The sequence below is a fragment of the Schistosoma mansoni genome, chromosome W, assembly GCF_000237925.1.
Source record: "Schistosoma mansoni strain Puerto Rico chromosome W, complete genome".
Taxonomy (NCBI): Eukaryota; Metazoa; Platyhelminthes; class Trematoda; order Strigeidida; family Schistosomatidae; genus Schistosoma; species Schistosoma mansoni.
In genome coordinates, this window is record NC_031502.1 from 23,188,622 (window position 1) to 23,202,425 (window position 13,804).

The 13,804-nt window shown below is 33.4% G+C and overlaps 1 protein-coding gene across 1 annotated transcript in view; it reads left to right on the top strand.

Moving 5' to 3' along the window:
* Window positions 1–13,804, top strand: part of Smp_152330 (serine/threonine kinase) — a gene marked incomplete at both ends in the record, with an annotated part of 61,742 nt that overhangs the window by 36,537 nt on the left and 11,401 nt on the right. The window contains one exon of the mRNA XM_018789022.1: window positions 5,511–5,607. Coding sequence (XP_018654506.1) covers window positions 5,511–5,607 — 97 coding nt within the window. The remainder of the gene's footprint in view (window positions 1–5,510; window positions 5,608–13,804) is intronic.

Below are 13,804 nucleotides of genomic sequence, written 5' to 3' on the forward strand. Positions count from 1 at the left end.
TTCAATTGACTCACGCTTTCAACTATAAAACTTTATTGTTTAATTGCATGGACCAATTGACTAGACAATAGAAAAGATTCAATGAGACTGTATGACAGAGCATATTTATCTTAAGTTTATGAATATTGGTTTTGTTGTGCAGATCTGTTTGTTCATCCACTAAATTTGCTTCTTCCTCCTTGAATTTGATCGATAACAGATGATTCGTTTGAAGTCAAAATTGAGTATTAATTCAAAACTTCTTTCTATGCCGTATGTATTTGATACAGTATTTAGATGCTGAAAGTTGTCTTCCTTATTGTTTCACTGTAGATAAATAACGCGGAAGTGTTTCTTTTTCATTTAATTATATGACACATGATCTATATTGAGAGTTATCTGAGATTAGGTAGACCCTTATACCGCTTAAATTTAAAATTATCACTCATTTTCCAATCGTAAATTTATTTTCATACGTCTTATACTTGAACACATTTAGAAACCGACCTTCTAACCGCTTCCTAATCCTCAAAAGTCTTCTATTCTTGAACCTTGAACACAAAAAACATGAAGGGAAGTGTTTGAAATTAGTTTATGTACATAAAATAAGGGTATTTACGTGAACATATATGACCTTAAGTTATTGGAAGCCAAAATTTATAACACTCTGAATAATAGTCCAATCGGATATTAACAACACAATAAGTTATTCCCTAAATATCTCTTAGGTGTTTCTAAAGTACTCCGACTAGTTGAACTGTTTCTAACGTTCTCTCGGCGTTTGAAGACTTTTTCGAGGAATTATCTAGGCATTCTGATAATTTCACAAACTCGATTCTCAGTTTCTCTATTAGAACTGGCGTTATACTACGTGAACGGAAATAGATGAAGTAGGGTTTTACAATCTACAACCTGATAGTCGAAAATTGAATGACTTAACCACTCACTAAATCACAACATCCATTTAAGTTTTGGTTCATATCTTAAAGATAACGTGAATTAATTGGATATTGATCCACTTCCCTAGGATTCTTACTAACATTTCATTATTGATCCGCCTAGTATTCTATTTTACAGAAACAAAATATCAGTTAAATCTCTGAATTGTTCTCTCAAGGACTATTTTTTACACTTCACGTTTACGTTATCTTGCTTTTTGTATTATTATTATCATTACAACTATTAGTTGGGTGGTAATGGATAAAAATGTCAGACTGTTTTCTGACTTTCTGTCACTTCAGTTTGCCTAATCAGTAGTTGTTGATGTTCTTCTCTCTCTGTTTGTTTGTAGTTTATGTATTCTCTGTATGTACATATGTATGTTTCAGTTTGTAATTGTCTAATGCAAATTGACTGACGAATTGGGTTACATCATAGTACAATATTCCTAATGGTTCTCTGATATAAAGAGACTTGAAACTATAAAACGTAGTTAACGTAATTACTTATCGATTTGATTACTACTAATACTATCATACACCTTTATCTGACGATTTCTGTTGATAGAAGTAGCAAAGAATACTAATGATACTTCCACTACATGCTACGAACTACTGTTATCTTCATTTGCTTCTCGTTCGAATGTAGTAAAACAAACAAACGTTGGGTGTATGAGACTATATTTATTCATGCCTATATATATATATATATATATATATATATATATATATATATATACGACATGTCAGTTCTAGTTACAACTAACAAAGTGTGGTTGACAGTAAGAAAAGAAGGAAGGAAGGAAACATAGGAAACGAAATCGTGATCTCATAAAGAAATAATTGATTGTCCGAATATTGTTTTTGAAGGTTTCCTAAAATTAGTTGAAATTTCTAAAATTTCGGCTTATCACAATGACTAACAGGACTATTACTATGACTGTTAATATTTGTTTACACATTGATTAATCATTAAGTAGACTAGTGGCCAATGTCATGTTTATTTAACTCACACTGAAGATCGAATTCTGTAAGTCAAATTGAAATATCACTTGTTGACTATTTTTGATTTTGAGGTTTTGTAGAGATCGTGGATGCACACTATTTGGAGTCCCATACTAGAACGAAACTATCGTCGAGTGCTTCTAGGTTTTTAATGATGGTATAGCTTAGATTGACTCGTGAATTCAACTCTATTTTTAACCGAATAATTGATATTCATTCATAAATTAGTTGGTCTGATGATGTAACTGATAAAAATAATGACTTATATTATCAATGTGTTTACTTCTGACATCTTGTACAATTAATATCGTATAAAATTGAATAAAGAAAATGTCTATTGATACCAGTAAAATGATACATCAATGGGAAGATTCAAACAAACAATACTAAGTGAATTTAAACTTTACCCCATTGCACAAGCAAGTGGCTATCAGGACTCAGTGGCCGAGTGGATAACGCGATGGCATTTGTAGCGAAAGTTACTGGGTTCGAGTCCCAGAGTGAACATCAACTCTGAGATGCAGGTACATCCAGTTGACGAGTCCCAAATAGGACGAAATGCGCATCAAACTGGATTCCACTGCTAACCACTATCCATCTTTGCTTACCATGCTTGTGAATTTAGGCTATATCGAGGCAATACGCACATTATGCACATATGCCAATTAGAGACTGACCAGTTGCGGTCCTAAACATCAATGGGAATATTCAAACAAACAATACTAAGTGAATTTAAATGCTACATAGTTGTTTCATTCCTATTAGAAACTATCGAATCATGAATATAATGTTCATCGATTCAGTTAAATAAACTAAATATCATATAATATTCCTTATCATCAATGGTGAGATTTTCAATAAATCATAATCAACGTAAAACCTAACAGATGTATGTTGTTCAAAGTTCCTGTAACACATAAACACCTATAGATGAAATTAGTAAGATGAATGATGATCACAATCATCTCACTGAACTTAACCAGATAACCTAAATCTACCAATATATTTTAAACTGATCGTCAATAATTTCATACGCTGATACCGTTTCTTGATTTAGGCCGCACCTAAGCTTTCTTCCAACTTAATTCAACACTAACAAACATTGCTCATCGAAGTAGTAGGTGGTGTTCAGATTTCAAATCGGTAGTTTAATAAGGATAAAAATTCAAGAGAGTGACGGTTGTAGTCAGTCTTCATCATTATACTGATCGAGTAAAGATGGATTATCCTAATCAATGAATGTTAATTTCAATGGATAAAATAATATCACAATAAAACTAATAGCTCAAGCTCCTACATAGTAAATACAAAAGTCATACTGCTGATAAAGTGTCATCTTAAAATAAAACATCTATCCGGTGTTTTCTGGGCTCAAATTACCACTTTTTTGGTGTTATTCATTGTTATGGAAACTTGAAAAAAAAAGACCAAACCTAACTAAATATTTATTGCTGTAAAAATCTTCCTGCAATTCCTTTCTTATTGAGGACTTAAAGTTGATAACCAACATGTATTCATTTAACGATTTATGCAGTCCAATTCAGTATAGTGTTGTTTTGTGAATCGACAAGAATTCGAAATGTAGACTATTGAATTTAAGCTTCATTATCAAACGGTATCATGCCTGCCGTTAGAATTGTAGGTACTGTATGCCATTCCTGATATTGTTTTAGAGAGGATATTCTTGAGAAACCTTTTAATTAGACGAAAAATTTGTCCAGAGATGAATACTTCTCAAAGAGCTTATCTGGTTTAGTAGTAGAAACTTATCGTTAAACAATAGGAAGGTTTGGAAATAAGTCCGATATTACGACACAATTGTTTATTTATTAAATGTTATCCAATTGGAATTATTGATACATTTAGTCTTGCACAATATATAAGAGAGATCATGATACAACAGAAGAACTATATGTGGACCACAATGATGATAGTATGGAAAGCGTAAACTAACACAAAATTGTTTTTCCCCCGAGGATTACTTAGTTAAAATTTTCTAAATGCTTATTAATTGGTTGGCATTTTGAATTGCGTATGTTTTTTTATCACTGAGACTAGCTATTACTAATCTCTCTTGTTCTCTCTGTATCTCCTTGTTCTTTCTTAACAAACATATTTCAAGTAGAATTGAGTATAATCAGAAGGGGTTTTATGAAGGTTTCAGTATTTTTCATAGTTGAAATCATGAGTCACTTGAAGCTAGACCACCATGGAAAACCTGGAAGCACTGGCAGTCGTTTCGTCCTATTATGGGACTACATAGCAGTGCGCATCCACGATCCCGCACTCGCGAGTTGAAGTTAGACATTAACACCGTTGGATGCCGGCTCAGTGGTTTATCGGTTAAGTGCTCTGACGCGAGACTGGTAGAATTGAGTATTTTAAAATTGCTTCTGCATAAACGCTAAATTAGTTCATTGTGATTCATTTGTTTGTAAATTGGTTGTTATTTCAAGTGTTAGTATTCTAATCTATCAGGAATTTCTGTTAATTATTGTTCACAATTGACTTTCAACCATGTGATTGACTTTTTCTTTTTGGGATTGATTGATTGACTGATTCTTTTTCGTTATGTTTATTGATTGGAGATTGACCTAAATGTAATGGTTCTAGACATTAGTTAACATTTTTTCTTTGGTCCAGAGTTTCGACGTTTTTCAAATCTAATTCATATTTATGATTGCCTGTATGAATTGATGTCAATGGTAACATATCATGTTATTTCACTGTTAGTTTGTATTCGTTAACATGTCCATTTGTTCGACATGGTGGAATTTATTTTGTGAATGATATCTCACGTTTCATTCGATTTTTAGAATAGACCGAGGAACTGTAAAGAAAAACGAATCCATAGTTATTTAACATTAAATTCTCCAAGTGTTGATTTAGACACCCTAGAATGTGTAAGGATGACTCGTTGGCAAACTCAAGAAGCCTAGAAAAAGCCGAAAACATTCCATCCAATCAACGCTAGAGGAACATTCTAGAATGTCGACGCATAGCTCTCCTATTGGTTGAATAAGAAGGACCCCCTATGTACTTATTGGCTATCCGAAATGATGATTTACTTTCAGCCAAAAACTACAAAAACTCGAGATTTTTGTACTATATTTGAAATTGTTTTTGGAATAACATTCCAACTTACCAGTCTTCTGTCTTCTTTCTTGCGACGTTGCGGCTCCGATCGTTCCAGTAGTCTAATAGTACGCGGCATAGTAAGAATCTAAGCTTTAGATATAAAAGAATCATATAGATTAATAAAGAAAACAATACTCTGAATACGGTGGCGTTTTAATTAACTTAAAGAAAGATTTGATTTAACTTAAAAGAAGTAACCATAATTATAGAAATGTTTTTAATATTTTGATCATGATCTTACCCCTTTTTCCAACTATCAATTCGTGTATATATTTAACTTTAAGTTATACCATATGTGTAAGGATCACTGATAATAACTGACTATCCAAATTGAAATAGTTTGAAGACAACTTAAATCTTTGACATGATTGGTTTAATCACTTAATGAAATTAAGTGAATATATATATATTTTAATGTTTTCTGTAATTTTCATAAATTTTGTTTTTACAGATAACAGATTTTGGTTTTGCTAAACGTGTAAAAGGTAGAACATGGACTCTCTGTGGTACACCAGAATATTTAGCTCCTGAAATTATTCTAAGCAAAGTAAGTTGTATCAGTAAGTTATCTTCTGTTTATTTAAACACATAAATATTAGTACATGGGGGGGCACTAAATGTATATGTTCCACACTTCATTTGATTTGTGTAATGGCTCGATTACTATCCGGGTGTCAAAAGCGAAACAAACGATTTTCTAAGGGGGCCTTTTCCCAGGCTTTTGACCTAGAGGTTTAATCCACAAGGCAGTGGAGTACCGTTAGGAGATGCAGTGTCATGGTAGTTGGTGACCAACAATAGTTTTATACACCATTTGTCCCTTCAGGGTTGTGGAGCCCATGCACACCATTGATTCGGAATGAGGGTTTTCCTACTCCCTTAGATGGATCCCCCATATTCTAAACAAAGAAAGTTATATCAGTAAATTATCATAAATATTTGGCTATCTTTTATTTAAAAACTCAAATTATAAATAGTTCCATTTATATTTACTATGTATATGAGAGAAAGTGTTTTTGTCAGGATGCTACTCAATGTCATACATGATTCATTTCTATTCTTATTAAGTAATTCGAATGATTAAAAGTGTTTATAATCATTGAATTGAAGAACTTTAGAACACAGGGGAAAAAGTATATCATTTACTCAATAATCAAGATAGAAGTGATACAAATATGAATTTATGGGTTCAATGTTCATTATGCCAGTGTCCAACAATCCCAAATGAGAGAAAGAATTACATTTATATATATTATATCAGCCTAAATCTTCAGTATTGTATTTGTTTAACAGTAGTGTGCATGATCAAGATCGATGCTCTACACTTCTGTCTCTAAAAAATGCCTTTTTTTTACAATCATAAGATAGATTTGTCATAAGTTTATTAGCATAATACTGAAAAAATCTTTTGGTTAACTCCTTGGATTTGTAGATATGCTTGTATGTAAGTTATAACTGATATGCTAGGCATAATAGTCTTATCAGGATTTTCTAAGTCAAAGTAGATGAAGCCGTGTTTACATCTACATTCTATTCAACTACTGTAAATTCATAGTTTAATATGATATTTTAATGATGTAGGTAAATATTGACTCAAATAAACTTTTCCGAGATTGGTTTTTATCATATTCCTCGTGGTTTTGCGCATGATTCACTTGTACTTATACTGTATATATAATATAAAACATTTGACAAGTGTAATTTTGTTCCCAACTCTTTGGCACATTGATTGTGTGAGGGATAGTGATACTATTCATCTGTCCAAATTAAATTTGGGTGAAGTTGAGTTGATGTCTTTGAATTATTGATAGAAAGTCCAGTACTTTAATTACTATTCCATTCTATTTTTAAAAGAAATTTAATCATTCATTTTCATTACATTGGACATCAACATGCCTTTTACGTTCATCCAATATTTTATTTACTAGACTAAAGCATTTTACAACTTTCTTGTCATTCATCAGTTCGTACTTGTCATCTTATTATTTCTACTTGAATTGTTTAAGTATTCACCTCTTTATTCTTACGTAACCACTGTTAATATTTGATCATGTAAGAAGACTTTTCAAATCCTCATACTATCAATTTTATATCATGTTTCAAGTAATTTATTCAATCAACCCTTGGAACATGATAATTGATCACCTATTCACCTTTATCTTTGAATTAATCACACAACAATTCATAATTATGGCGAGACTACAATTTTTGGATGAACTAATCAGACTTAAGATAGAACATCTGAGATAATGGCCTGAAATTCATTTTTTCTTATAGCTTAATACTATTTTGGAATTATAGCTGATATTAGTTCGTGATAAAACCCTCATTCTTATTCCTAACCCTAATGTCCAACTGTATATCCTAATCCTAATTCTTCAAACTAATTTACAAACCTCATTTAACTCTAGTAAATTGGTGGATATCCTCAAGATCTTGGGAGTCTCATCAGCCCTTGTGGTCGGGTGTGTGACGAAATCTCAGCACGGATACAGAAGGCTCGTCTAGCTTTCGCCAACTTGCGTCATTTATGACGTAGGCGAGATGTCCGTCTAGCAACAAAAGAACGGGTTTACTGTGCAGCAGTTCGGTCCGTCCTACTTTATGGCATCGAAACATGGCCGATAAGAGTATAGGATATTTGTAGGCTACTAGTATTCGATCATAAGTGTCTTCGAAGGATTGCTCGTGTATCCTGGGACCACTGGGTAAGTAATGTAGTTGTTGGGAAACGGGTACTAGGTAAGGATGGCAAATCGATCGATGAAGTAGTGAAACTTCATCAGTTGAGATGGCTGGGACACGTGTTACGTATGCCCAACCACCGACTGCCCCGATGTGCAATGTTTCATGGTGTAGGAGTAGGTTGGAAGAAAGCTAGGGGCGGCCAGACCAAAGGGTGGCACAAATCCATGAAGTCTTTGACAATTGGACTGAGCCATGTTGGTAGGTGTAGACTACATGGTTGGGATCCGCGAGATGATAACAACTGATGGTTAGAGACCTTGAATGACATGGCTCAAAATCGTTTACAATGGCGAAGGTGCATCCACTATTTGTGTTCTACCAAATTCTAATCTTCTGAATTTCACTGTATTATACTCCTTCAATAACATCTTCAAACCCTAATCTTTCACATTAATGCTTATACTCTTACTACTTCTACCACTATGGGATTTGAATCGACAACTGTATCTCTGTGCTAATGTGGTATGGCAACTCGAACTGATGTACGTACGTATGAAGTTCTACGTTGTGACTGACTGCCTAACTGAAAGATTACTCGAAGATCATCCATAAATTATGATCTCATCGTTTGTAGTTCTCAACTGTAATTTCTTTCATTGTTCTAAGTATCAATAATCAGGTTAAAAAACGAAAAGAATAAATTGCATGTAACATACTTGAAATCTATCATATTTGTTTTGTTTGTTTTTTGGTATTCGACAAACACATTCAATTTCGTTCCATTGATCCTAATGGTTTTCATTTTCTATTTTTGTCATTGATTTATCTAAAAAAAAAGTTGACAAAATGTAAATGCTTTAGCAATTATCAATTTATATATATACATGATGAAAGGCATGTGTTACCCTTTTTTGTGTTTCCTATCTGTTTTAATTATTTAGTTACTACTTTTGAGATTCACCTGATCTATTGATTTATTCTATATTCTTACACCTTTTTCTTTTGCTAATCAACTTTTAAACACTGGTTTTTGTAAATAAATATAATTTCACATGAAGTAACATATTACATTATGTATCAACACAGAAAAAAAACAAGGTTTTCGAGGTTTATAAAACAAACACCTACGCCATTGTGATCGATTCTGAGCCATGTCACCTAGAGTCTCCTACCCTTGGTTACGATAGTCACGCGGACCCCAACCAAGTAGTCTGCATCTGCCAACATGGGTCAGACTAGAAGTTAGTGACTTCAAGGCGTGATGCCACGTTTTGTTTTGGCCACCCCTAACTCTTTTTCAACCATCCCCAATACTAGTCAGCATATTTGTATGGTGTATTCATCATAGATTGATCTCATTTGTGATATTATTGTAAACCAAACGGCAGTAAGAAGATATCTCGTCCTACAACGGGACTTATCAACGGTACATGACCACAAGCTCACTAAGGATAGAATCCGGGACCTTCAAGTCTCATGACAAACGCCTAATGATTAGAACTTCTTCATATCATTTCAACTAATTTGTGATGATATAGCGTGACGATCATCTGATACCTTTGGTGACAGTAGTTTCACTTCTGAGATATCTGGTGAGGGGTGGGATAACGGCTGTATTGATTTGATACATTTTCTGAAGTAATACGTTTACTCAAAGGACTGTTATCGGAATCTAATAATATTTGAGAACGAATCAAGCTAATCTACAACAAGTGAAATTAACCCTTTTTAAAAGAATTATCAATGACATGTCCATTACTTACAGCATTCAATCTAGAAACAATTAAATGATTCACGCGAGACCAAAGGTCCTGAGTTTAAGTCTCGCGCCCGTGATCGTGGATGCGTACTGCTGAAGAGTTGCATACCAGGACAAAACGGTCGTCATGTGCTTCCGAATTTTACAATGGTTGTCTAACATTTATCAGTTCATAATCTCGATTGAAATATCAGGAGACATAATCGTCACTCGATGGCATATTATATGAGTACGTGATATGTGCTGCGTATGCTGACAGATATAAGTAGTATGTATCAGCAATCGGAAGTGAAATGTCTGCGAGCGGAAGATTGAATTGAAGAGACCAGGACAAGAAACGGAGTAAATGAAATAACAGAATTGGAATAGTTATGAAGTACTTAATGGACAACTATAGCTGTAAAAGCAGGAGATTTGTGTAGACTGTAGATTTTCGACCATACTTTTCTTCGAAGCATTGCTCACATATCTTTGAACGATTGAGTATAGAATATTAATCTTATGTATAGGCTTTAGTTAAAAATAACTAATCGGTTGTAAAGTTGTGAATCTTCACTGAATGGGGCTTTTTGGAACATACATTATCCTTGCCAAAGTACCGCCAACTTCGACGTTGCCTAGTGCAACAGTCAGTTGGTAGAAATCGTAGGAGCGGCCAAAAAAATGTAATATCAGTTCATGAAGTCATTGAATAGTATTTTAAATAATATGGGTTGAGGTCTGTTTAATAACAGACGTTTATTGATTTATTTCAGAATTGTTCATAATGACACAGATACATTCACTTTTTATCTTTCACTCTGTTTTGAGTCCCAGTATTCCTTCATATGTACCTTTTCTCTCTGTTTCATCGAACCATATTCCAAATGTTCAGTATTTTTCATTATCACTATTATTCTTGTTCTTATTCTTATTGTTATTCTATTCCTTCATTATTGATTTTGTTGTGCTAATGTGATAGATTTATTTATATGTTAATTTGGTCAAACACTTATTTATCACTAGATTTTAGTCAACTATATAATCTATGTAATTCATATATAGAGTAGCATCATATTGAGGTGTTACTTTGAACCTAACAACAATATACAAATACTGTGAAACTATTCGCTCTAATTTAGACGAGAGTTCTTATATACTAACAACAATTTGTTTTTCTTCATATTTTCCATTTTATTTATCCCCCCCCTCAAAAAAAAACAATAATCAACAGTTGAATATTATCAATGTTTCCTTAATTTAATTATTTAATGAATTTTCATAGTTGAAATCATGAGTCGATTGAAGCTTCCAGGTTTTCCATAGTGGTCTAGCTTCACTTGACTCATGATTTCAACTATGAAAATACTGAAATCTTCACAAAAACTCTTTCTATTTAATGAATCTGTTTTATTTAGTGTACTTTTAATAATTTTTAAATACATCACTCTCTCAATCTAAATTTTATCATACTAACTAATGTTTATTTGTTCCTTTTTGAGAAACCAGTAGATATTACTTTTTTTCTGAGAACATTTTTTTGTGTCTTTTTTTGAGCACATATTTATGATATTGATGAATGGTTTACACAAATTAGTCAATAAAAAACATTGCAAAATGTGTAAATCTAATTTAGGCTAAAACATATGATATACACGTTAGTGAATGTATCAAAAAAGATCATTGATTTTTCCAGTTATTCAAACGCAATGAAGAACCTAATATGTTTGTGTATATCAGTTTAATTGATCATAATCCATTAGCGTAGAGAGATGAGATTGTTAGGGTAAATCCCTAGAGTAGTAGAGGTAGTAACAGTATTGATTAAAAAAGATCGAAATAATGTAAAAGTTTAAAGAATCTAAAGACTTAGGTTCTAAAGGAAGACAATGAATAGATGCATGTGTTCTATTGTAAACGGTTATTAGCTATCATTCAAAGTTTCTAACCGTTGATTATGGTAATCGCGTTAATTGAGTAGTTTACATGACCCAGTCCAACTGTCAATAACATCATAGACTGATTCCACGTTTTAGTCTAGCCACCTCTTACACCATCCATCATCGCGTGCGTGAAGGTAGGTAGTACGTGCGTAATACATGTTCTAAGCATCTCATTCAATAAACATTCTGTACCTGGTCAATCGACTTTCCATCCTTTGCGTCTAACCTGAGATAGGCTAGATCAATGTATAAGAGCTGTGGTTCAACTTTTTACCCATATATCGTCAGTTATATTATGTTTTTGAATTTCAGTGTGCAAATGTGTAATACCTTTTGTTATAAAATGCTTTAATATATTTGTATAGTAGTTATCATTGAAATTCAGAATGAACATATCATCCTATATACGACTTTTCAACTGGGATATTCATTAATCTCAGTGTTGATATCCGAACACTGAAACTCAAAGTCGCTTTAAACTCTAACTCAATATTCACTAAACTCTATTAATTACCTTCAAAAACTTGTTCAATACATAAGAAAGTATTCGTATGGAATTGATTTAACACAAAGAAAGTGTTGCCTTTTTATGCTGTTTAAATAAATAATACAAATTACAAGGTACATGCTTTTTCATTATTGATTCTCTTCTTCTAATATATTCATCACTTACTGTTGTTAGTCAGTCAGTCAGCTACAACGTAGGACCAGGCACATTTATGCATCGGTCCAAGTTGCCATACCTCACTCATTAGCACAACAAGATGAACACCGAATTCATAGAAGTAGTTAATTTAGTGGTGGTAATATATGAAAGAAAGGTCGTATATAAGGATATAGCATAGGAAGGAAGACAGATATGAAGCAATTTTAATCTCAAGGTTTAAGGGAAGATAAAGAGTGTATACACCTACGCCATTGTGATCGATTCTGAACCATGTCACCTAGAGTCTCCAACCATTGGTTACGATAGTCACGCGGACCCCAACCAAGTAGTCTGCATCTGCCAACATGGGTCAGACTGGAAGTTAGTGACTTCAAGCACTGATGCCACGTTTTGTTTTGGCCACCCCTAACTCTTTTTCAACCATCCCCAATACTAGTCAGCATAGGGCGTCGTGGTAATCGGTGTTCAGGCACACGTAACACGTGGCCCAACCATCTCGGTCGATGAAGATTCATGATCTCATCAACTGACTTACCATCATTCCCTAATACCCTGTGTCTAACCTCACTCACTATTACTTACCCGGTTATCCCAGCAGATGCGAGCAATATTTCTTAGGCATCTGTGTTCAAATACTAGTAACTTGCGAGTATCTTCTCTGAATGGCCATGTTTCGCAGCCGTAAAGTAGAACAGAACGAACTGTTGCACAGTATACTCGTCCCCTAATTGATAGACGGATATCTCGTCTTCGCCATAGGTGACGTAAGTTGGCAAAAGCCAAACGAGCTTTTTGAATCCGTGCTGAGATTTCGTCAGACACCAATCCATTAGGGCTGATCAGACTTCCAAGATAAGTGAAGTTGTCGACGCGTTCGACTACTTGACTCCCTATCCTTAGTTCAGGTGTTGACGCAGGCCAGTCCTGGAGTAACAATTTACATTTGGATGGGGAGAAACGCATCCCAAACATCCTGGCATTATTACTCAGTTCTAATAGAAGACTCTGTTGTTATTAGTAGAGGATATGCATGAATATTTTATTTGAATTCCATATATACTACTAACTAATTATATTTTCATTTTATTGAATCGATCATAATAATTATTAATAATTGTAATTAAGGTCATTTAATAAAATGGTATTATTTTTAAAGACAGTAATGAATATTATATACATATAAACTAGTATATAATGTGAATATAATTGTAACCAATTAGATCATTGTCGCGATTTAGTTATATTGAAGCCAATCATTCGAAATGTTTGAATCTAGATTTTGTGCAAATTAGTATAAAATCAATAAATTGGTACATCCATAGTTCTACAAAAGGAAATGGTGACACTTCTTGCAAACTTTGTACCCATGTCACAGTTGGGAAGGATAATATTATCTTACTATTCAAACTACAACAATATTGTTGTTGTGGGGAGTTGATTGCATTAAAGATATCAATATTACATTTTCTTGTCAAACTAATAATAATCCTATATCTTCATAGTTAAGATCATAAGTCAATTGAAGCTAGACCACCATGGAAAACCTGGAAGCACTGGACAGCCGTTTCGTCCTATTGCGGGACTCCTCAGCAGTGCGCATTCACGATCCCGCCTTTCGGGATTTAAGTTTAAATCATTTAGTACAATCTGATATCTGATAGCATTAACGTGAAGAATATGTTTGGTAATTATGATCCGTTTCAATGAC